Source organism: Haliaeetus albicilla, chromosome 10, assembly GCF_947461875.1.
Source record: "Haliaeetus albicilla chromosome 10, bHalAlb1.1, whole genome shotgun sequence".
Lineage (NCBI taxonomy): Eukaryota > Metazoa > Chordata > Aves > Accipitriformes > Accipitridae > Haliaeetus > Haliaeetus albicilla.
The window spans coordinates 19,511,813-19,535,247 of NC_091492.1; the positions used below are offsets into that span (position 1 = coordinate 19,511,813).

The window sequence follows — 23,435 nt, forward strand, 5'->3', positions numbered from 1 at the left end:
CAAATTAGTCTGTATTTATTTAATTTTAGTTTAGGTATGCAAAATGGTTTATTTTAAAGCTGCTATCCACCATAAACCACAATAACATTACAAGTAAAAACTCCAAACAGAAATATAAAACATTACTGAGAACTATAGATCTCGTATGTTGGATTTTGTGGCAAGAATGGTCCACAAAACTCATTCTGAATGTCCTCATAAGATCCTTTTTATAGCAGGTTATGAATCATCACATGATACCTTTAAATGGATGATCAATACTATATTTTCCCATAAAACGTTTGGTTTGAAATCCGATTTTAAGTGCATTAGAGTTTTTGTGCAGTGAATGAGTGAGTGTCATAATAAATTGTCATCAAATATGAAAGAAATATAGCTTAGATTAATTGCCATATTTATTTATGAGTCTATAAAATACATTGTGAAAGTCCTGGCACATTTTTGGGATACCAGCTTGAACTCTCAAGAAAGTTAAAAGCATTAAACGAGACTGGAAGTAGATTTATTATTGGAATGTTTTTAATTGCAGTTTCAACCAGACACAGGTATTTGAATGGCTGTGCCCTTAATGGCCACGGCTCATGTGTTTTTTCTTTAAAAATTATATACTTTCCATATTTTTATTGATTTCATAAGATTTATTGTAGATTAGTGCTGCTTGTGTGTGAAATCGCAAGTGGTCCCAGCTTCCCCAGAGTAGTGGGCTGCAGATGGCCCATTGCCGCTGTGGCTCTTCCCCAATGCCCCCCCTCCCCCCCAGTACTCGGTACTGCCTGAAATACTGGTGGAAGGAAAGACCAGAGAAAAAACTGAATTACCTGAAGAAGACCAGCGGAAGGGTTCTCAGCAAACTACCCAGCAGGTCCTGTTCTGCACTTATTTCTATAAATGCAAAATGGAGTTAATTCAGACAGGATTTGGAGTTAATTCAGACAGGATTTGGAGGGGGAGTCAAGCAGAGCCCCTTCTTTACTCTGACGTTAACTAATGAAGAGGCTCAAGGCCAACTGATTTGATGGGGCCAAACACAACCGGGTTTTTGTAAATTACAAATGAAAGTAAATAAGGAAGCAGTTCTGATATCCGTGTTTAATAGTGCACGTAAGTTAGTGATAACTCTTGGAAAATAAGGCATTGTTGCATGTAACCAGCATGCTAATTAAAAAAATAGATCCTGGAAATTACAGCAAGCAGACTAGGTAATGGAATAAAACTGTCATTTACTGCAGTTGACAAACTGCAAACAAAAATGACAAACTATACCTAAGGTGATATTAAATTAAAAACCTTCAGCTTGGCAGCCAAATGACTCTTTCACACCAACTGCACATCAGCTGATACAAAGGCCGTGAAAGCACAAACACAGCTTGGTGGTTAACGGTACCTGGTGAGCCCAATACCCTGCTCAAGCTGTGTCAGAACAGCAATCGTTTTGTCAAAAAAAAAAAAAAAAATCATTCAAAATTATTTCTATTGATTTTACTGGAAACTGAATCCACAGAGGGGTGAGCCTGAATGAGTGGTGTGCCGCTGCCCTGACCGACCCGCCCTAAGTTAGCCCATATCTCAGCAAAGCACAAACAAGTCCTCAGAGGTGAAGTTCTCACGAGTTTTGTGTAGATGGATCTTCACCGGATGAACTCACACTTTATAGAATAATCTACAGATAACCCTAAGAAAGCTGGTACGGAAGTATTGGATTACCCTGATGCAGAGCACTCTTACAAAAGAAGTTATTTCCTCATTAGCCAAGTATGGTTTCAGAAGCCAGGTTTAGTGATGGCCTCAGATCCAAGGGAAAATCCCACCCAGGAGCACAGGGAAGATTCACATCCAGCTTCCAACTGCTTGGCCACCTCCAGGCACAGAATGGTCCAGGTTAAAGCCCCGGGTCCAACCATCCTCCAACTCCAGGAACACTCAAGCCCAACTCTTGATTTTATAGCCATATGCTAAAACTTAATCACAGAAAACACGGTGATGGTCTGAGATTCAGCAAATCCATAGGTCATTATAAAAGTGGTGATGGGATCCAAGTGGGGCTGCCAGTCCTCGGAGAAGAGGCAGGAGGGCGAGGTGGCAGGGTTAGGCCACTGCAGGGGACTGATGGGAAGCAGCAGCTCACTGTCACACGAAGAAGTCCATGCAGAAGTGGTGCTGAGGGATCCCTGTGAATATTATTATTACTCTCGTCTGTCTCTTACCTGATTTCCAGATGAAATTTTAAATGGCTCTTATTTAGCCATCCATCTAAATGAGAGGGTCTGGAGAAGCAAAGTAAAGGCCCACCCATGTATTTCTTTCACTTTGCACATACCAAAACCAGAGCAAAATTGTGCAGCTTCTTGGATTAACTAGCCTACATATATAACTCTCTGGAAACCGAGTGACATCTTTTTGGATGTTCCCTTTCAGAAGACAAGTGTCCAAAGGCAATCAAAGTTCTTCCTGATGTATTTCAAAAGTGATCTAAAAAAAAAAAAAAATCTACTTTCAGCTTTAGCCTGCAGCTGACAAGGTACTGCACGTCATCTCAGCAATTATACCTTGCCCCCTAAATCAGGGTATGTCCCATGCTTCACTGTGCCAATTCTCTCCTCTGTCCTGAAGACAGTTCTTTCTATTTTCTGCTTGTATGTTAAGCAATTAAAATGCTTTATCTTCAACAAGATATTAATCTTAATATTGTCCTAATTTGTTTCGTCTTTTTCCGCCTCTCATGCAGAAATCAGTCTTGACAATAGCCACTGAGATAAGGACAGTAACCAGCAAGCTTCACAATAAACCATCATATACACTATTTTAGTTTGTCAAAACAATTAGTGTTCATTTTGGCTTTATTCAGTTAAATCTGCAGTGACTGATCAGTATAAATTATGTATTAGGCTGCCCAGCTGTACTTGTTTATTCATGCATGGACTTGAAGAATTTTCATTTTCTCAGTACAAAAAAGCAACAGCCAAAAAATCCCCCCGTATTCTAAAATATAAAGACACTTTCTTCTCAGCCATATTTCTGCTACATGTTTTTGAAGCTGCTTTATTCTTACCCCTCTAAGAACATTATTCTTCCTTTCCAGAAATGATACTCCAATGCTTATTTCAATTAACCTATTATTTCATCCGCAGTTATCGGCAGCTGCATTTGCATTGGTGGGAAGCACGTACTCTTACTTTCACCCCTTGCAATTGCCTCCTGAGCAAAGCAGTATCAGAGCTAAACCAAATTATGTTGATTTTAAAAGCATCAAAAAATCGCATTGTAGGCTGCATTTAAACTCCTGCCTTGCTTCAAGAGGAACTGCTCGCAGAAATGTTTACAGTTAAGCCTCACACTCCTCTCTTTCAAGAACGAAAGTTCGTGAATCAAGAGAGATCGTTTTCCAGTTTTGCTCGTGTTTATAGTCACGCAGTCCTCACTAGGATGACTGGGTGAAGGCAATGTGTGCTGTGGGGGTGGGATGACATGCTTGTAAGTGGGGAGAGAGATGACACAGATTTAGATAAAGGAAAGAAAAATCTGCAGTGACCACGTACAGCATCAGTTACGCTTCTCCGAGGCGTGGTGTATGAGCAGAATGGAAATCTGGCTGTTGAAGCTGTTGCCCTGCGATGAAAAGAACGGCAAATTGCACACTCCTTCCCCAAAGCTGCCCTCCACCAAGCCGAGTTCAAGAGCCCATTATCAGAAGGTTTATGCCAATATTTGCAAGTTGCAGAAAGCTGTTTCGGCAGCTTTGACACGGTGAGTCCAGCCGCGCAGTGACGGACTGACAGGGTGAATGGTGGCAGTGGTCAGAAGAACACAAAGAGCCAGCCTGTGTCCTCCTGAAGAGCTGGGGAGCAAGGCAGAACTTGTATTTGTTAATGTGAACGCCATATAATAACCCAGGTTGTAAGGGCAATTAAAAGGTGGCTCTTGGGCATGTATAGAACAAAGTACGCTACAGAAACATCTCCATAGGGCAGAGTACTGTAAGCATAGCAAGAGCTGTGCTGCAAAAGGCCACCTCTCAAAGCTGGGCTCAGCTACAATGCACCTGACAGGTAGCAGATTTGCTTCCACGTTCACTGCGCACAATGAAGACCGGCAAACACAACGTTTGCGTTGACCTGCATAATGTCTGTTCTAAAAGTGCTTTTGCGCAGTGAATCCTGCCCTGGTTTCGGCGGCCACTGTGCTCATCACATCGGTGAGGAGAGCGAGAGCCCTGCATGCAACTTGCCAGCACGCACGCGGTGCCAGCGACAGCTCCCATGGGCAGGATGAGCACACAGCTAGTCTTGTTGTTTCTTTCATCCAATAACCTAAGAAATGTTCTGGTGAAAAGACTAAATTTTGCTGAATTAAGTGCTTTAGAACAAGTAGTTTTATTACTTTATAATTAGCATAATTTCCCCCATAGGGATTCTTGCAATTAAATAATTAGCAGTAATGTTACCCAAAGGTGTTCCTTAATGAATTTTCTTAAGTTATTGCCCCCGTTAACGACAACTGAAACGGCTCACTTTTACAGCGCCCGAGCGCGCCTCCTCGCTAGGCTACAGGCGATGTTGGGAGGGTTGTCACACCCGAGCCGGAGCTCCGGGCCAGCCTGCTCGCCCCGGCGCGGCGGGCACGGCTCGGGCGCTGCGGCTCGGCTGCCCTCCCCGGCCCGGCGGGCAGTGGCCGGGCGCTCTGCTGCCCCGACGACGCGGGCAGCCCGCTCCGCTCCCGGCCCCGGCGGAGGGACCGCGACTGGCGAGAAGCCCTGCCGGTGCCCTGCGCCGGCAAGGGCCGCTACACCCTCCGCCCGGGCTCAGCCGGGGCCCGACCGCCCTAGCCGCGGCCGGCGGCGGCTCTGCCCGCCGGCTGCCGGCGGAGCGCCGCCCGTGCGGGGAGGGCAGCGGCTGCCCGGCTCGGCCGCGCCGCGGGGGGCAGCACCCCGGGCCGGGCCGGGCCGGGCCGGGCCGGGCCGGGCCGCTCCGCTCCGGGCCGCCGCGCACCGCTCGCGGCTCGGCAGCGCCACCCGTCGGGGAGCGGGGCGGCGGCCGGCGGGCGGCGGCCGGCGGGCGGCGGCGGAGCGCGGCCGGTCCGGCGGGGACGGGCACGGCCGCGGGGGCTGCCCGCCGCTCCCGTCCGCCTCCGCGGGGCACGGCCCCGGCCCGCCCGGGACAAGTGCCGCCGGCCCGCCACGGGCCGGGCGAAGTTGGGTGGTTTTCTTGGTGTGGTTTTTCGTTCTTTTTCTTTTTTTAATTGCCACTGGCAGGACATCGCGCCCGGCCGGGCCCGGGAGAGCCGCGGCGGCCCCCGCCGCAGTGCGGGGGGGGGCGGGGGGGGGAAATCCCCATTTACCTCCCGGGGATCTCGCCTCAAAGGCAAATTCGCAATACGTAAGTCGCTGGTTAAACAAGGGCATTTCCATTTGTTAATTGCTGCAATTACGCCGTAGCGGTAATGGGCAGGCCGGGCTGCAGGCAGCCATCCATCACCTCCCCGCTGACCTGCCACGGCCCCGCCCCCCCATCGTCTCCTGGTGGGACCATCTCGGGTCTAAGAGCGGAGGACGGATGCCCCGCTCAGCACGCGTTAGGGAAGGAGGCTTCGGGCTGCCGGGGAGGCGGGCTGCCCGCCGGCCGGCTCGCTGTCCCGGCCCCAGCCGTGCCCCTGCCCGGGCAGGCAGGGCGCGCCGTGCGGGGCGAGGTGTGAGCCCGCTCACGCGGCTCCGGGCCGCCGCGAAGGGCAGGGGAGCCAAGGCGGTGACGTGCGGAAAACTCCCCTTGTCTCAGCGGGAGCACAACGAATCGGCTCCGCTGCAAAAGCGGTGCCGTGCCGTACAGCGGAGGCCGGCCCTGAGGGGGGGAGCCGGGGGGCAGCGGGAAGGAAGGGCCGGCGGGGCCGCGCCGGCCGGGCCGGCCCCGAGCGCTGCTGCCCCGGCTGCGGCGGGCAGAGCCGCTGTCCTGCGCCCCGAGCGCCGCCGGGGCCACCGCCGGCTCTGCCCTTCGCTCCTCCTCCCCGCAGCTGCAGGGCCACGCTTGTCCGGGGGACGCGGCGGGCGCACCGCTGGACGCCGTGATTTCCCCCTTTTAGATTTTTTCGTCCCCAAGACAAATTCGGATTGTGTTTTAAAAGGGGGGGGGGGGGGGGGCACGGGACCAACCGCAACGCACCGCCGGTCCCTGCCCTTGACGTGCATCGCGGCACAACATTAAAACAACATGAAACAAGCGCTGGGAGCGGGCGCGGGGCGCGGGGCGCTGCCTGCTCCTGCCCGCCGCTGCCTGCTCCTGCCGGCAGGGCCGTGACGTCACGCCGCTCCTCGCCCACCGATGAACGCTAAAGACCTATAGAGCAGAAAATAATACAACAAGCAAGCTCCGTATCTTGCAAGCCCTACGTGATTTTCCCCCCCTCTTTGAAAAAGCCCCTTTGCACTTAAACTCTCTATACATGTGGGGTGGCTTTTTAAACTCTCTCTATACAAACATATTTATTAAGAGCGATGGGAAGCGGGGGGTAGCCTATTTTTTTAATCCAGGCACCAACACCACCATCCCCCCCCCCGCCTCAGATGTCTGGCTGCTTTTCTTAAGTGCAATCATCTATAATTGAGAAAAAAAAAAAGCCATACGTGGAAATGTGTGTGTGAGAAGGTGCATCTTGAAGCAGGGTTTAGTTACAATCGATCTTGGGGGGAAAATATTGCCTATGGTCCAAAAATAAGGAGCAACTATGTCCTTCTCTCAGTTCGGATATCCCTACAGCACCACTTCACAGGTAAGGCGAGTGAGCAGCACTCACTTTTGTTCAGATTCTGCTGCTGCTGTCCAGATGTCTTGTTCCCCCTCCCTTTTTTTTCTTCCCTTTCCCTTACTTAGAGTCTTTTTTTAAAAGGGCACATCTGGAGCCTTTTTTTAAAAAATGTGCGTGTGTGTTTATGTCTCGTTTGTGTTGTGTTAGGCTTAAACAAATAACTCTCAGCGTGCACAGCAAAGGCGTTTAGGAAACCGGTAATTCCCCCTCCCCTTCCCCCCCACTGTTCAGTTTTAAGTGCAACAAACAAATAAATACATAAATCCCGGCAGCGGCCGATTTCCAAGCCCGCGGAGCTGCCCCGCGGAGCGACCGCGCTGCGCCGGGCGCTGCCCCTGCCGCGCCGCTGCCGCCCGGGCACCCGCGGAGGGTGTGCGGGCAGGGGGGAACCGTCGCTCGGCGGCTCGGGGTTTCACTAGCGTTTCTGCGGAACCGGGCTGTGCCGTTTTCTCCACCCTTCCTCCCCGGGTCGGTCCTTTTCCTGTGTTTTATTAGGATGTGTCGAGAGTTTTCCCCCCCTCCCCATACGATTGCCGAAGGACACCCCCCACCCACACCCACACCAAGGCACCCTATATTAACTAAGTCGTCGCTATACCGTACCTCGAGTCACGATTTATTTGGGTAGAATTATTTATACACCGTAATCACTGCAAGATGTGCCTCCCTCGCTTGGGAAGTTAGCTGTCCCCTTGAACTTATTGAAATCAAATGCCTTCGATTGCGTTAGCTGACATATTTACTGCTTTGCCTATTGTCAAATTAACTGTAATCGCAACTTCTTGCCTTTAAATCAATGCAAACGTACCGAGCGGGGGCGGGAAGGAAGGAGCCGTTACGGATCTTTTGCCATTTGCGAGAGCAATTATTTCCTTAAAGTTTTGCCTGCTTGATTAATCGTGCCCCCTTCCCAAGGGCTCCCGCTTCCCATTCCTTTATTTCCCGGTTTCTATAATTAGTTGCTTCAGCCCAGGTTTCCTATTCCCCACCTCACCCCCCCGCCCCCCCCCCCCCCGCACACACACAGCCGCGCACACGCTTCTAAATTCCCCCCGATGGGGCTGCCTCGACAGTCACTCGACGCCGTCCCGCTCTCTCCTCTCCTCTCCGCAGTTTTTCGTGCCCGCCAGCCCCAGCACGACCTGCTGCGAGGCTGTCCCCCGCTCCGTGCCGGATGCCTCCTCGGCGCCGGCCGCCGCCTCCCTCTGCTGCGCCCCGTACGAGAGCCGGCTGCTGGCGCCCGGCCGCGCCGAGCTCAATGCGGCGCTGGGCATGTACGGTGCCCCGTACGCCGCCGGCCAGGGCTACGGCAACTACCTGCCCTACAGCGCCGAGCCCGCAGCGCTCTACACCGCGCTGGTGAGTGCCCGCCCGCCCGGGCAGCGCACCGGAGGGCGGGGGGGGGGGGGCGGTGTGTGCAACAGGCGGCAAACTTCGCGGTTCGCGGTCGGTGTCGGGGCGGGCGACCGCCGAAGGACGCGGAACCGGCGCGGTCCCGTCGTGGGGGGGCGGGGGGCCGAAGGGACTTGGCTGCCGCGGGGACCCGGGGCGGCGGGGGGGGCGGGCGGCGGGGTTCCCCTCCTGCTCGAGGCCAAACGCTGCCGCTTCCCTTGCAGAACCCCCAGTATGAAATCAAGGACGGCGCCGGCACGTTGCACTCGGGGATCGCGCAGCCCGCTGCCTACTACTCCTACGATCATTCCTTGGGGCAGTACCAGTACGACAGGTAAAACCCCTTTGATCAGCGCCCGGCAGCATTAGCATCCCCCGGCGAGGCAGCGGCCGACATCAAACGGCGGGGGGCGGGGGGGCTCCGACCTGACAAACGTTGTACAAAAGAAACGAGGCGCCCCGGGAGCACCACTCGGCTAAAATCAAACTTGGGCGGCGATGGCAGGCGGGCAGGGGCAGGCGGGCAGGCAGATGGGCTGGGCCACAGCGGCCTGCGGCGGGGCCGGGCCGGGGGGGCTCCCGCCGACCCCCCCCTTCCTAACCATCTCCCAGCAGGTACGGGACGGTGGATTTCAGTGGTTCGGCCAGACGCAAAAATGCAACGCGAGAGACGACGAGCACCCTCAAGACGTGGTTGTACGAGCACCGCAAAAACCCCTACCCCACCAAAGGAGAGAAAATCATGCTGGCCATCATCACCAAAATGACCCTGACGCAAGTGTCCACTTGGTTTGCTAACGCCAGACGGAGGCTCAAGAAAGAAAACAAAATGACCTGGTCTCCCAAGAACAAAGCGGGGGAAGAGAGGAAAGAAGAAACCCCGCGGGAAGAGGAGGAATACGGCGCGGAGAGCGAAGGCAGAGGTAGGCGGGAGAGGCAGGACGGCCGCTTCGAAGTAGCTCGAAGTGGCGGCCGATTTCGAGGCCACCCCAACTTCCCCGCCCCCGCACTAACGCCCTGCCGCCCCCTCCTCCCCGCTGTCTGTCCGAGCAGAGCAGAAGAGCTGCAAGGAGGACAAGGAGCTGCGGTTCAGCGACCTGGACGACCTGGAGGAGGAGGAGGAGGAGGAGGAGGAGGAGTCGAGGAAGCCGGAGAAGGGCCGGGCCAGCTCCCTGCAGGAAGCCCCCAGCCTCGGCGCGGCGCTGCCCGAGGCTCCGCGGAGCGACTGCAGCCTGCCCGGCCCCTTCCGCGCCTTTCCCTGCGCCAAGGCCCCCGCCGCGGACTTCGCCCCCGCCGCCCTGGCCGGCCCGCCGCCGCCCTACGCGCCCGCGGAGAAGCCGCGCATCTGGTCGCTGGCGCGCACCGCCGGGGCCAGCGCGGCGCGCAGGGGCAGCCCCGAGGGCCGCGGCGCGGAGGGAGGCGGCGGCGCGGCGGGGGAGCAGCCCCTGCCCGCCAAGGCCTTCCGGAGCTCCGCTTTCAACCTGCAGCCGCTCCCGCGGAGCTGCGCGTCCCACCGCGGCCTGGGGGAGCCGTGCCAGTACGCGGCGGCGGGCGAAGGTACCCGCGGCGGCGGGGACGGGGGGGACCGCGGGCCGGGCCGGGACCCGGGGCGCGGCGTGAGCCCGCCTTCGCGCTGACCCCCGCCGCGCCCAGGTGTCAGCCCGGCGGTGCGGACGCCGAGGCTTCCCCGCTCGAGGGGAGCGGGCGGGGGAGGGCGGCGAGGCCGGGCCGAGCCCACCGCGAGCCGCTCGTGTCTGTGCAGGCTTCGGGCGGGGCGCCAAGGGCGGCCCGGGGGGCGCCGAGCTGGGCGGGACCTGCCTGGACAGGCTGCGGACGGCGTTCCGGCCGGTGCTGCGGAGGTGAGGTAGGTGAGGGGCCGGCTGCCGGGACCGACCTCGGACGAAGCGCAAGCCCGCCCGCCCGGCCCCGGGACACCGGAGCGGGCCCGGCCTGGGAGCGCAGCGCCGGGACCATCGCTCTGCCCCGCTCCCGGAGTCGTGTCCCCCCACCCCGTCCGGGCGGGACGGCACCCCCCGGTCCCGGGCGCGGCCCCGGGAAGCGCCGGCGGAGCCCGGCCGGCACGGGAGCCTGCCCGGGAAACGCTCATCACCGCTTCTCCCTCCCGCAGGGCCGCCCGCCCCTTCCTGAGCGCTGGCGTCGGGACTCCGGCTGCAAGCGAGGCTCTCGGCTTGGAACAACGAAAGGAACCTCTCCCCGGCCCGGCGATGACTTCCCCGCCCCGCAGGCACGGCCCGCGGCTCAGCCTCCCCTGCCCTCGCCGGGGAAACGTCCCGCCGCGGCACAACGTGCTTCTCACATGGGGCCGAGGGGCGCGGCGGGCGGAGCGGACGCGCCCGCGGGACCGGCGCCTGCCCCCCCGCCGCCGCCCGCTTGCCGTTTGTTCAACACCCGTCATTAACGTCTTTGCAAAAAAAAAAAAAAAAAAAAAAAAAGGGCAAAAAAAAGCTAATCTTTTCTTTTTCTTCCCCACGTCGTGACTTGTTTTTCCTTTTGCTCCCACCCTGCTTCCCCCGCGCCCCCCCTCCACCAAGGTGCGTTGTTCGCGGTTGCTCCACGCCGTCCCGCGGAGGCAGGAGGAGGAGGAGCGGTGCAAGTTACGCCGGGCCGTTTATTTCCCGTCGCTGTACATAGATACCGCTGAAAGTATTTTTCAGAGTCTCTCATTAACAGGCGTAAGCTGAACGCCGTGAAGCTGTCCTGTGACCCCGGGAGTTCTTCAGGCAGGAGCCGGCGCAGCCCGGGCAGAGCGGCCCCCGGCCGCCCCGGGCACCCACCGCCTGGCCCGAGGCACGGCCAGGGCACGGCCGGGGCACCCCCGGGCAGCGAGTGGCGACCGGGCGGCGAAGTAGGACGTTGTTAGTGGGTCACCGCCGTCAGTCAGTGAAAAGAGCAGTGCTGCACTTTACAGGACAGACGAGAAAGGGAAACCGTATCTCTGCATTATTTCTGTTTAATTAAAAGTGTCATCCAACACGTTGTGTTCAGACTAATAAACGAATCAGGGATGAGGAAAGAATGTTTCTTTGTTCCTCTCTCTAGAAGCAGTGGCAATAATTTAAATTAATAACTGGTAATTAAGAGGTCATCTATAGATCAACCCGATACCTGCTATTTCCAAGTTCACCAGGGTCAACATTTACATTAAGTCATTTGTGGTCAATAGAGTCCAATGAATTCTGCCTTAATAAATCAGGGAAATCAATCTTGAATATCGAGTAGACTTCTGTATGTTTACCAAAGGCTACCAAGACAAGTGGGGCTGCAGAGCTGGGAGTCCTCTGGGTTTGCGAGGGGAAAGGAGAAACTGCAGCTCAACGCAGAGAGAGGTGGCGGGCCCCGGCCCCGGCCCCTCCCGGCCTGGGGAGGGGAGTGGAGCAGCCCCGGGCTGCGGGGGCACCTGTCAAAGAAGGCAAACTGGGGGGCTTTGCAGGGGCCAGGGCGGGGAAGGGGGCGGGGGGGGGGTGTAAGTGTACACGAAGGCCAGCAGGTAACGGAGCGGCCGGGAGCGGGGTCGGGGCCGGCCGGGAGCCCCGCCGCAGACGCCCGGCCACGGGGCTTTCCCGCTCTCCGGAGCAGTCCCGCGCAAGCGGCAGCGCAGGCCGCAGTCTGGCAGTGACCCGCAGCTTAGAGTAGGGGAAATTAAGCTGCGAAAAGATAAACATTGTTTCAAGTCGGATTTGAAGGATTAGGGCTTGTAATAAAGAGTATTAGGCCCTTTCGAAGAGTTCTTGCAAGGCGACTTTTCCGCCCCTCCTCTCCCAGCGGAGGGGAGAGGTGTTATCTGCTCCGGGAACAAAGCGCAGGTTCCCTACGCGTGTCCGCGGCGGCGGGGCCGGGCCGGGCCCCGCTCCCCGCCGTGTCCCGGCCGCCTCCGCCCAGCGCACCGGGGAGAGACCCGGCTCCCTCCCGTTCCGTTTGCCCGGCGGCTTTGGGAAGAGGCTCCCCGGAGAGGCAGCTCTGCAGCGGCCTCCTGAGCTGCCCACGGGAGAGGAAACCTGCACGGCCCTCGCGGCCCAGGGGCGGCCAGGAGCTCCCCCGGGTTGCCGACTCTGCCCCCCGGCCCTGGTATCCCCCGGCCTCCACGGGAGCGCCCGAAGGAGCCGCGAAGCCCCCGGGGGTGGTTAATTAGTCGGGTGCAGGCTTCGGCGTCTTTCTAAGGCAGGCACGAAGGTAACCTCCAGGAGTCTTAAGACTTTTTTTTATTACTTTTACTCCCCTTTTATTAAAGGTCAAGTGAGCGAGACGCAGATTATCCCGCCCGCCCAGGTCTCCCCTGCAATCTGTCAGGCCGGCAAGATATGTATCGCAAATCTCTCAAAATGTAATCTTCGGGAATCATATTCCGAATACTGTTTTGATTAAAAACCACAGCGGGGACTGACGGAGAACTAATACCGGGAGCAGAGCCTGCGAGCGCCCAGGCGCAAAAGTAAAATAAGGGGCTCGCCCGGGTCTCACGGAACAAATTCAGCGCCTCCAATGCCATAATAAACGCATTTAAACCGTCTCCTGGTTGGGCTTTGCTACGAGCCGGGCTCTGAAATGCCGCTGAGCTATGGGAAGTGAACTCGAGCTGTCCGCCGGAGCGGCGGCAGCCCGGCTCTGCAGGCCACCGTTTGATGGGGAAGTCGGAGCCTGCTCCTCCGGGGCCGTTCGGGGAGATGGGGCCGGTGCGAGGTCCCCGCGGCGCGGCCCGCCGCAGGCGCCAGCGCCCCTGGCCCTCGGCCCGGCCGGGCCAGGCACAAGCCAGACGCGCAAGGTGCAGATCCCGCTCCCTCCGGGGCGGCGGGGCCGAGAGGCCGGCGGAGAGCAGCACCCCCCGCCACCCCGTTCCGTTGTTCAGGGCCGGGGCTCCCCCTTTTCCGCAGCCCGCTGGGACGCGCCTGGCACCGGCCGCGCCACCCCCGCAGCCCCGCATCGCCCCCCAATTAGCAGCCGCAGCCGCGGGGACAGGCGGGAGCGGCTGATTGACGCGTCCCCCGCTGGGGTGGGAAGTTTCTAAAACAAAGTTGCCGGGCTAATGGCCCCGAGCGGGACCGGCGGGGCCGCGCACACTCCACTGCGCCCGCTCAAAGGCAGCGCGACCGCGGGGCCGCCGCCGCCGCCGCCGCGCTCGCTAATGAAGTTTTGTCAAAGACAATTACGGGCTCGGCGGGGGCAGGAGGCCACGATGAAAAGGCGGCTTTGTGCGGCCGAGACGGCGCGGCTCCCCGGCCACCCCCGGCCCTTCCTGCGCCCCCGCGGTGACCCCCGCGCCCGGCCCCGCTCCCCGCGGCGGCAGCGGCCCCGGTGCCCGGCCCCCAGGTAAAGGCAGAGACGGGCCGGCCTCCCGGAGCCAGAGTTTATCAGCCTGATTTACGGACGAGCGAAGCAGCCCCGGAAGGAAGGCGGAGGGCAGAGATAACGAGCACCCCCAGCCAGCTTTTCAACACCCGCACACTTTCGGCTGAGGGGTTTCTGCCCCTCTTCCCCCCCCCCCGACGGGCCGCTGCAACGGAGTCCAGCTTTAACGTTGTTGCATTCAGCAAATGGGAGAATTCATTTGAAAACTGACCACCGAGCTGGCTAAATCTGTTGAAATGTACACCGGAGAGACACGAAACGGGGGCCTCGGGCTGTGGCTGCCTTTCAGCTGCAGCTGGGCAGAGTGGAGGTGTGGAAGAGCTGGACAACAAGCACCTTTCACCCGCTTCCCCACGCTCCCAGCACCGGTGCTGTCCTCCATCTCTGGTCCTCGGTCACCTGCTCCCAGCACTTCACCTCCCTCCCATCCCCAGCCAACACAGGTGGCACAAACGTGCTGATGCTTTCCTAGTGAGCACAGGGAACCGTTCAGGAGTCATGAGAAGGTCTGGGCAACAGAAGCAACCACCCGGAGCGGCATTTCCCAGCCTTCTGAAGCACAACACGCCTTTCAGGAACACAGGAGAGAGGAAACCTTCCTTTATTCCCACACCAGCACATGAGGAGAGTGGTCCTGACACTGAAATGGTCTCGGACCCCTCACTCCCAGCTGGCTGGTACTTGACTGTCCCCTCAAACATGTCCTGTCCCACTACAGGTTTCCCATCCCACGTTAAAGGGATGATTTTTACTGGCCCTGTGGCAGCAAAACCCTTGGAGATGCCTCTTCAAAGGTAGCTACAGCAGAAGTTTTAACATTATGTGTCTATCAAGGTTATGGAGCAATGGATTGGAGCAGTTAGTTCAAAATGATCTCAAAAGCTGCACAAGCAGCTCTCCAGGCCAGGTGTCATTTCAGGATCAAAGCATCTGGTAGGGGAAAATAATTTCTGCCACTGTAATGCTTTTTTTTTTTTTTTAACCTACCGTTCATCTGAAAATAAATTACAGGCCAGAACAGGTGGATAACATTCTGGAATGATTTAATGATTTATTTAATCTGGATTCTCTTTCAATCTACTTAGCAGGATGAATACTTTTTTTTTTCCTGAATCCAAAAGCTGGGCTTTTCATCTAAAGATGAGAAAATACCTTAATGCACTGCCCTGCTGCCGTCAAGGTGTACTCCCCACCGCTGTTAGTAAGCCAGTGGTAACGTTTGCCCTGCTGAAGGGCCTGAGGGGAAAACCGCAAGAAAACTGAGCAGAACATCTTCATTTTCTTTTCTTCCTTGCCATCTTCCTAGTGCTTTAGATGTTATCTACCCTTCCTGGGACAGTGTCTTCGTAATAAAATGACTGTAGCATTCAATCACTACCCCTTAAATCTTAACATGCACGGGTTTAAGAACTAAGACAACTGCTCTCTGGCTTTCCCTCTCATTAAGACAGCTTTGTGTACCGCTGATTGGGACAGCAAGGGGGGCAGTGGAGCCTGAACGGCCACACAGAAGAATTTTGCTGCAGACACCTATGGATCCGCTGACATGAAATGAGGCCTGGAGCAATTCCTTCAGGCATGTTCACCTAAGGCTGGCACCCTATTCCTCAGTGAGCAGACCCTAACATGAGACTTTCCTTCTTGAGTAGACATGGTTTTGCTAAAGAGGGAATAGCAAAATCATTGCCCACTTACTCAGATGTGAATTTCTGATGTTTGGTTTCAGCCAGAATAAGATATTTTATGGGAAAGATACTCTCGGGACCTGTAACACGCTACAATTCATGGCATAACTCCCTGGATGGCTGGGTTTGGTGCTCTGGTCCCACTGGAGTGGTAACACAGATAATGCAGAGCGTGACAGGAGCCAACAAAATGCTTTTAGATACAGGGGAAGGTTACAGCATATGGGAGGGGCTGTAGTTACCACTGTCAGGATGTTTCCACCTCATGTGCCTGTCCATTAGCTTAATGGACTAGATTAAGGTAAACAAGTCTTAAACCTGCTTTAAATCCATCAGACTTAGTATGTGCACCACCAAACCCATACTTTTGGGGGTTTGCTTTGCTTCGTTTTTTAACCCAGCACAGCTCTTAAGTGTGAGTTTGCTACTAGGCAGTCCTGAGTTCATGCCACAGCACTAGCTCATTCATGGAGGCATGTGTTTGCAAGAATTTCTGCATTACCAGACAAGACAGCCAAGCTGGTGAACCTGCCAGCCCACCCCTCCAGACTGACTGGGCGCAATTACCTGTCAGCCCTCCTGGTGAAGGGCAGGTGCTCTCAACCACACGGGCCATTCAAAAAGCAGGCCCACACGAACTGGCCTCCAGAGTAAACGTGAAACATGTAGCTAACTCCAGTTTGTAACCAAAAATATAACAGTACTGTCTCCTCCACCTGCCTAGGATGACTCATTCAAGTGGATTCACTTCTGAATTTTAAATACACACGTCATCAATGTACAACATCTAAAAGATACCCTCCACAGCTATCTACTTAATGGAATGTCTTAAATTTATTGAACAGCTAAGAAACGAACAGCGACTGGAGCTGCTGTTGCCACAACTGATCCCACTGTTGCTCGCTACACGTAACAGAAAAATCAAGCATCCACATCACCACGCTCAGGGTTTCTCTACGCAAACCACATGAGGCACAGTGGCAAGTAATGGGTTAGGTGCACAAGGAATCGAACAACGAGGAACTCTGAGTCAGCAGCCTGCCAGGGATTCATGCTTCCCAGTTAAATCTTGTTTATCTGACCATGTGCTTCACAGCTCTGCAGTCACCGGCTGCAATTTATTCTGGGGAAGTCTGACAACCTGGTCACCATTCTCAGCCAGTACAAGAACAAGCGCTCCATGTACTGCAGGAGGGTAACTCGCTGCTAGCAGCACTCAGACCTTCCTGCTAATGCTCTCTTGCAGTGTCTGCAGTAGCAGACCTTTCCTGGAGCTCAGTACTGCATGTGGAGCATGAGTCTCCCTGATGGTGCAGCTGTGGAGCAGCTCCTCAGAGTGAAAAGTGGGTCATTTGTTACACCCACAGGACAACAGGACAAACAAAGCTCTTTTGAGGAGTGTCACTGGCAGCAGAGCTGCGATCATACTAAGAATGGACAATTCTGCTGCAGCATTGTATCAGCAGCAAACCAGTCGGCTAGCCCAGGATCCAAAACCAGCAGTGACTAAGGCAGGACAGCTGATTTCCCCTTGAATAATAAGTACCCAAGAGGAACAGAAGCAGAAATAACTGCCCCTGCAAGACATGTGATACGGTACCACAGCCTGACCATTACCTAACCGACACCCAGGACAGTGCTGTTTCAGGGCACTGCTTTGTATTGACGAGATCTCTCCTTTGCATGTACGAGAAGATAATTTTGAAATGGCCCAAAGCCACTTGGGGAGTGAGGAGGTGAATGAGTCTCTGTGAATCGCTGCAGCATGAAGACCCGAAACGTGAACAGCCCATACTGCTAAGAAATTAAGTGTCGAAATTCACCCAGAGCAGCAGCAGTTCTGCTGTCCAGCCACCCCCTCAGCATTTATTTGCCTGTTCCCTCCTTAAGAGAGGCCAAAAGCACTGCAGAGTAACCCTGCTCTCAGAGGGGAAGGTGGCACCACTGACTCATATATTTTCAGCTCTTTTACACTGCCATCACTACTTTGACTTCAGCAACTTCAGTATCAGCAAAGCGTTTCTGTGATGTTAACCATTTAAAAGAAGAAAAGGGATACAGCAACGACATTGTGTATGTCATATCAGCAGGTTCCTATTAAGCAGGTCTTTTTGCACTGAACCCCGACACACCATAACCTCCGTGACTACATGATGCGAAGCAGTGGCACACTGCAGCACACACATCATCAGGAGCATGTAAAACCAACAGTGTGAAGATCTCTCCATTAACTCGCCTATGAAAACGAGCACCAGCACAACTGAAAGCAAAAGGTCTCTCATCCGCAGGATCAGTTCCTTCTGCTCCTTTGACTGCTGCCACTTCCTCCGAGGCCGCAGCGACCACCCCCTTGCTTACCCGGAGTCCCCCCAGCAGTGCGGGACAGAACCGCCAGTGAAGGGACGTCGTCATTGCAGAGAGCTCATTCTTCCAAAGGCTACGCAACCAGGGGCATCCTGCAGACCTCTCTGCAAAGGCCTGTCAGCTCAAGAGCTCAGCAGCATTTTCCAGTGCTGAACATCAAGTGTGATTTTTAAATCTTTAGCTGCTATTGCTATTGCACAGAGATACAGAAAGCTAAAGACTTACAAAAACATAGCACAATTAGGGAATGATAGAAAACAATGGTAGGTAAAAGTTAACACAGACCAAGACAAAGTAGTGTCTGTAAAGAGAAATAATTTCCTAAAACACGTGTCAAATTACTGATTTTTTAATCAGATACTCATACACTAAATATTTCTGTGAACCTTCAGCATTCAAAGTAATGTAGATAATGCAGTAATAGGTGCCTTAACTGAGGGAAGGGTAGCTTCTACAGGCAGGCTTTCCAATTTCCAATTTCTCACTGCCTGTCAGAGCAGAGCTGATACAGTTTCTGCTTCCATTTCACCGTACCCTTAGTGAGTGCTTCTCAGTGGAGACACTACATTTGGGGCACATCTGCCTATCAAGGATTACAATTTACCTGTAGAAAGATCAATTGCCAGTAAAACTCTTCAAGTATCCTCCGGAATTCAGAAATGTAACATATATTACTCTTCTCCCTGAACTTTCCCATAAAATATTGGCTTACTCAGTATTCTGTGGCAGGAAATTAATAAAACTTGTCCTAGTTCCTCTCAATTATAGCAATAATATAACCTCATTTTCTCTTCATACACATTTAAAACTCAGGCTACAAATATAATACACGGTATTCCGTAAATGAAGCAGATATAATTACAGTGTGGGAGTGTAGTCTCGGGGACAATTGTACTTAGAGCACACTCCAAAAGATAATAACAAAGATGGTCTCTAGGTCGCTTTTCCCCCCAAATCCTGAGGCTAACAGAGGGCTGCACCATGTCCAGCTCCACTCAGCATGGCATTAAGATGGGTTTAACTTGCAATGGCTCACAAATGACATTTTAAGGGCTGAGGAGAACCAGGACACAGCAATGACCCAGCGATCCCCACTTCTCTTAGAGCTACACACTCTCTTTGTACAGAGATGCCCAAGTCTCAATTCAAAGGCTCTCTGGAGCGCAATGCAGTGCTTGCTGCTCACTGCCCTCTTCACTGCTAACCATCAGGTCAGGCTGATACAGCTGGTAAATCAAACCTGTAAAAGTGATTACAAAATTAGCACCGCTTGAATTATTAGTTATGAAATTCAGTGCACTATAGTTTACAGTTTTCTAAGCTTCACTGATACGCAGTGCTTTTCCCTCCTGGGAAAATTGTGACGAAGTCTAGTGGGTTTTTTCTTGACTGCTGTATGGATGTCACCAGAGTTTCATTGCATAGACCTAAATTTCAGGTCTGTGTTTTTGCTTATGGCAGCCCAAACAGCCCAGTCATGAGTGCAGCAGTCTGTGAAGGGATCTTGAACATCATCTGTCGCATGGTTAGTTCCCTCAGCCTCTCCCCAGAGAAAACTCTGTGCACACTATTTGTTTTCAGAATGTGCTGGGTTTTGTTCTCCAGAATAAAACTTTTGTCCTGATTTCTTATGGAAACAAAGCTCCTATAACCACTGTGGGAGAACACAAACATCTGCCCGCCATTGCATAATTTCTTAAATTGACTGTCATATCTCAGCCAATCCCTACCATGAGGATATGTGCGCTCTGGCCTGCATCTCAAATGAATGGAGAAAAAAGTTTCTCCCATTGACAACCAGAACAGTTTCAGAGCCATCTTACTCTCTAGAGGAACCCGGAGCAGCTGTGCTCCCTAGTCAGGCAATACACTGAAATGCCTGAAGTCCAGAGGGATTAATCCTGGCCTTGGGGTTGTACTCATCCCTTGTGGTCACTCGAGCTGGTTAGGAATAGCATGGTTGTTTCTTTTTTCCCCTACATGCAATTGCTGTGCCTGATCACGCAAATCATGGCAGTGATGTGCACAATTGAAAACACAACCCGAAAGACATTTTTATACAAACTTGTGATGTGCAATGCTGGGGCAAAGTATACTTTAAAGGACTGAAATGATTTTTCAACAAGAATTATTTGAGATAGAAAGTAGGGGAAAGACAGAAGGGAGCAAGAAATGAAGTCCCCCAAAACCAGAAGATCTAATGAAATCTCTGCTAGAGCTCACTCTTTTTTTTTCAGCCTTCCAGCCAGGTATACCAGCATGTCTATAAAGCTCTGCTAGTGACAGTTATTAGTCCAAAGCCTGGATCACAATTCTACCCTATATAAAGTGGAGAGAAAAATCTAGATATTTTCCTCCATAAGATGTCAAGAGAAGCTAGCACAACCTGCCGAATTCCCCACTGTGGCTTACAGCAGGTCAAATTGCTTGCTGGCAGCTCCATGGCCAGTGGCACTGTCTAAAGAAAGAAGCACTACAGAGAGGTCCTACTTAGTACGTTGCAAAGGATATGGGCTGTTTGCTCTGAGGTATGGTTTCAAGAGAGCTGTTTGGGTTTAGGAGTGATATACCTGTTTATTATATTGATAAATGACATTTTTCCTACTTTATTTGTTGGGGACCAAGTGACCTGGCAGTAAAACTGACTTGATATTGCCACTTAACTTTTATTGATGTCTTTTCTGGTTCACCTTTTATTTGCATAAATGAGAAACAGAAGGAAACCCCTATTCTTTAACAGAATCACATGGGATTCCCTGAGGCAGGTTGATGGATGTTGCAGACAGACATCTCCCCAGGTAACAAACCGGCAACAACTTTTGTCCCCGCACTCTTACAGACCCCCGCTCAGTGACCCCTCACCCCATGTTTAGCTAATGCAGAGCTGACAGGCCAGCAGTGTTTGCTCAGGCACAGGTTTGACACTTTAACACATGCAGTTTGTGGGGAGGAACAAGTGAGCAAACATTAAATTTTAATTTTTGTAATTAACCTTTCAAAAAATATGGGACCTATAAATATACAAACATAAATATATAACTATAAACATAAATATATACCTATGCCTATAAATAAGCATTTTAATAAATTCAAAGAACTGTGAAGCTTTCTTATGGTGGAAGGGACAAGAATAATTGTTTCTAAAAGAAAGAAACAGAAAGACTGCAAGCACTCACTACCACAGGGTTGTAGCTTGGGGTTTTGTCTCACTGTTGCAAAGATATTCCACAGCTGCATTTCACTTTACCATATCTTAAAATAAAGTAATAGCTAAAAAACAAAACAAAACTGAGGACCATTTTTTGTTGCTTAATTTCACAAGGAAAAACCCCAGTGAATACATTAACATGACCTTTGCAGAAGTGAGACTTGCCAGAGTCAAAACAAAACCTTCAGGGCCTTTCTCAGAAACCCAGTCACCACCCTAGGATTCTAGTAGTTGACCCTGAATACTCCAAACTTTAAGACATTTCAGATTCAAATCATAGTACTCACTCACATCTTTGCAGAAAAATCTTGTGGAATTAAATGGAGGATGAAGATAACAGATTAATTTCTATTAATCTTTGAGATCCATATATTCCTGTTCTGTGCACTCCACAGTAAATGTTATGTATCTACACTTCTGTTTAATTTTATCAGACGGTTCCAAAGTCTTAAAAGAAATTATAAGCGTCTTTATAATTCAAAGGATTTTTTTCCCATAAGGCGTTTCTCTTCCTCTTATTTATGTTTTGGGAGGAAACATTGGTAGTACAAAGAAACGGTGCTGCACAAAAAAACTACCCCAAAAGAGATGCTGCAAAACAACAACAAAAATGAACACAACCAGGAGGAGAAAGCTCTGCAAGGGGGTCCCCCGTGGAAAGAACTGAATGGAGTTTTACACACATGGCCTCTTATATTTTTTGATAACCAGAAATCTACTCTTTTACTGTTTCTTTCAATTTGAGTCCTATCGTCTAGGAATCCTCTTTTTGTTTTATACCAGCATTTGGAGCAAGCCTATTGGTTTTTTTGCTGACCACTGGAGTGGGACTTGGGGACCCAGGGAAGGTGACCTCTGCCAGTGCTGCACTCCTTGTGTTCAGAAGCTCAGCTGGTTTAAAAATCAAACCAGGATTTGAAAAAAAACACCAAAGAAAACAAACCCCAAAGTTTACGCATGTCTTTCCGTGACATTAGCTTTCTCCTGACCCATTTCTCTGTGTATATGCGTCACATACTTATGGGACAGATAAGTAATGAGCATTGTGACCTATAAAACCAGCAGAAGACAGGAGGAAAAAAACCTGCATTCACTTTCAGATTTATAAAAATTAGTATTTATGGATAAACCAGAATGGAGGGGACTGGGTCAGCACAGAAGTTTTGGCTATTTATAACCCCCATCCTTGGAAAGTTTGCAATGAGGTGAAAAAGACTTAGAAGACATGAGCATTCACCCCCCCAGCCAGCTCACTGTACACAAGCAGAAGCTGTCTCACAGATGGCTTTAGGTGGCAGGATGACCAGATTTATTATTTTAACATTCTCCATCAATTTGCTTGGTCCTTTCTGATGACACCTAACCATGTCAACCATGTCAGGCACTGATATACCAAGGGGAATGAAACCCGTGGACCCTTGCTTGCCCCCACTTTTTTTCTCCTTTTAAAAAGAAAAACCAACCAAACCCCACAAACCACTGGCTGACATGGAACATAATTCCCCCTCATCACAGGCAGCGTGACACACACCTGAACACTCACAAACTGCATATCCCTGGTGGACCAGACCCCCCTGGGCTAAGAGGGAACGCCCACCAGTGAGACAGTCTGTCCCACTGTCCCGAGACCCAGGAGCTGGTCTCCTCCACAGGAGCAGATTGTCCTGGCAACTAAACAACTGGCGACCCACTGGCTCTCAGTCTCTCCAGCCTAAAATCCTTCCTAATAAATCTCCAAGTGAGAAAGAGCAGCCACCCAACAGCAGAGCACCACTGCTAGGACACCAGCAGAATCCCAGGCTCCTATTTTGGAAGAAATCTTAAAAGATTAAAGAGCACAAACATCCACCCTCTCCAAACACCCCGAGCAAAAAAGCTAGAGAATATGGCTCACTTCAGTCTGCACTGCAGCAAGGAGGAAGGATTTTGTCTAGTTTGGCTTGGTAACACCAAGAGAGATGTCACAGCTGCAGAAGGGTTTGGCATTAACTAGATAAGCCTGCCCACCACATGGCCAGCTTCATCCTATAGTCATCCTTTTGCTGTCTCGATCGCTTTTGTTACTAAGTGAACTGGATTAAAGGCAGCACAGATGCATTGCACACCACCGAGTGCCACACTGACGGCTCCTTGAAGGGCTGGATCAGATTAGCTAAGCCAAAAAGGAGACAGAGGTAGCACAGTGCATCACAGCCAGGTACCAGAGAATATCTTGACAGGCTGGAGTTAAAGCAGGAAAATACGAACAATAAGGAACACATTTGAACAGAAGAGTAATTAAGCACTAGATCAGATGATCAAAGGAGATGGCAAATTCTCCATTTCTTGACACCTCCAAACCAAGACCGGGTGTCTTTCTAGAGGATGTACTCCAGCAGTTCCATCCAGCTGCCAGAGCATCATCTGGCCCATGATGTATACAGGGAGCAGAAGCAGAGAATCTGACTATCCTTCCTTGCCTTGAAATATCTGTAAAGCAGCATTATCAGCCCTCTTTGGGAAATCAACTTTCCTTAATCTCAGGGTATATACTTTTTAGGACTTTCTTGGTTTGGGTTTGGTTTTTTTTTTACCTCTCATTCAGGGACCTGCACGCATATTACAAAAGAGCGGCACTCCACACTCATAGG

The 23,435-nt window shown here is 52.4% G+C and overlaps 1 protein-coding gene across 2 annotated transcripts; it reads left to right on the top strand.

Moving 5' to 3' along the window:
* Positions 1-6,103: 6,103 nt before the first annotated feature.
* Positions 6,104-11,414, top strand: IRX6 (iroquois homeobox 6). Of its 2 annotated transcripts, XM_069793688.1 has the most exons (8): positions 6,104-6,756; positions 7,906-8,151; positions 8,409-8,518; positions 8,800-8,880; positions 8,989-9,107; positions 9,238-9,741; positions 9,947-10,048; positions 10,313-11,414. In XM_069793688.1, exons 1-7 carry the CDS (start codon positions 6,712-6,714, stop codon positions 10,045-10,047), a joined length of 1,206 nt encoding a protein of 401 aa, XP_069649789.1. In that variant the 5' UTR covers positions 6,104-6,711; the 3' UTR covers position 10,048; positions 10,313-11,414. The 2 variants fall into 2 exon arrangements, with proteins under 2 accessions (XP_069649789.1, XP_069649787.1); XM_069793686.1 differs by having other exon boundaries at positions 6,108-6,756; positions 8,800-9,107.
* Positions 11,415-23,435: the final 12,021 nt, after the last annotated feature.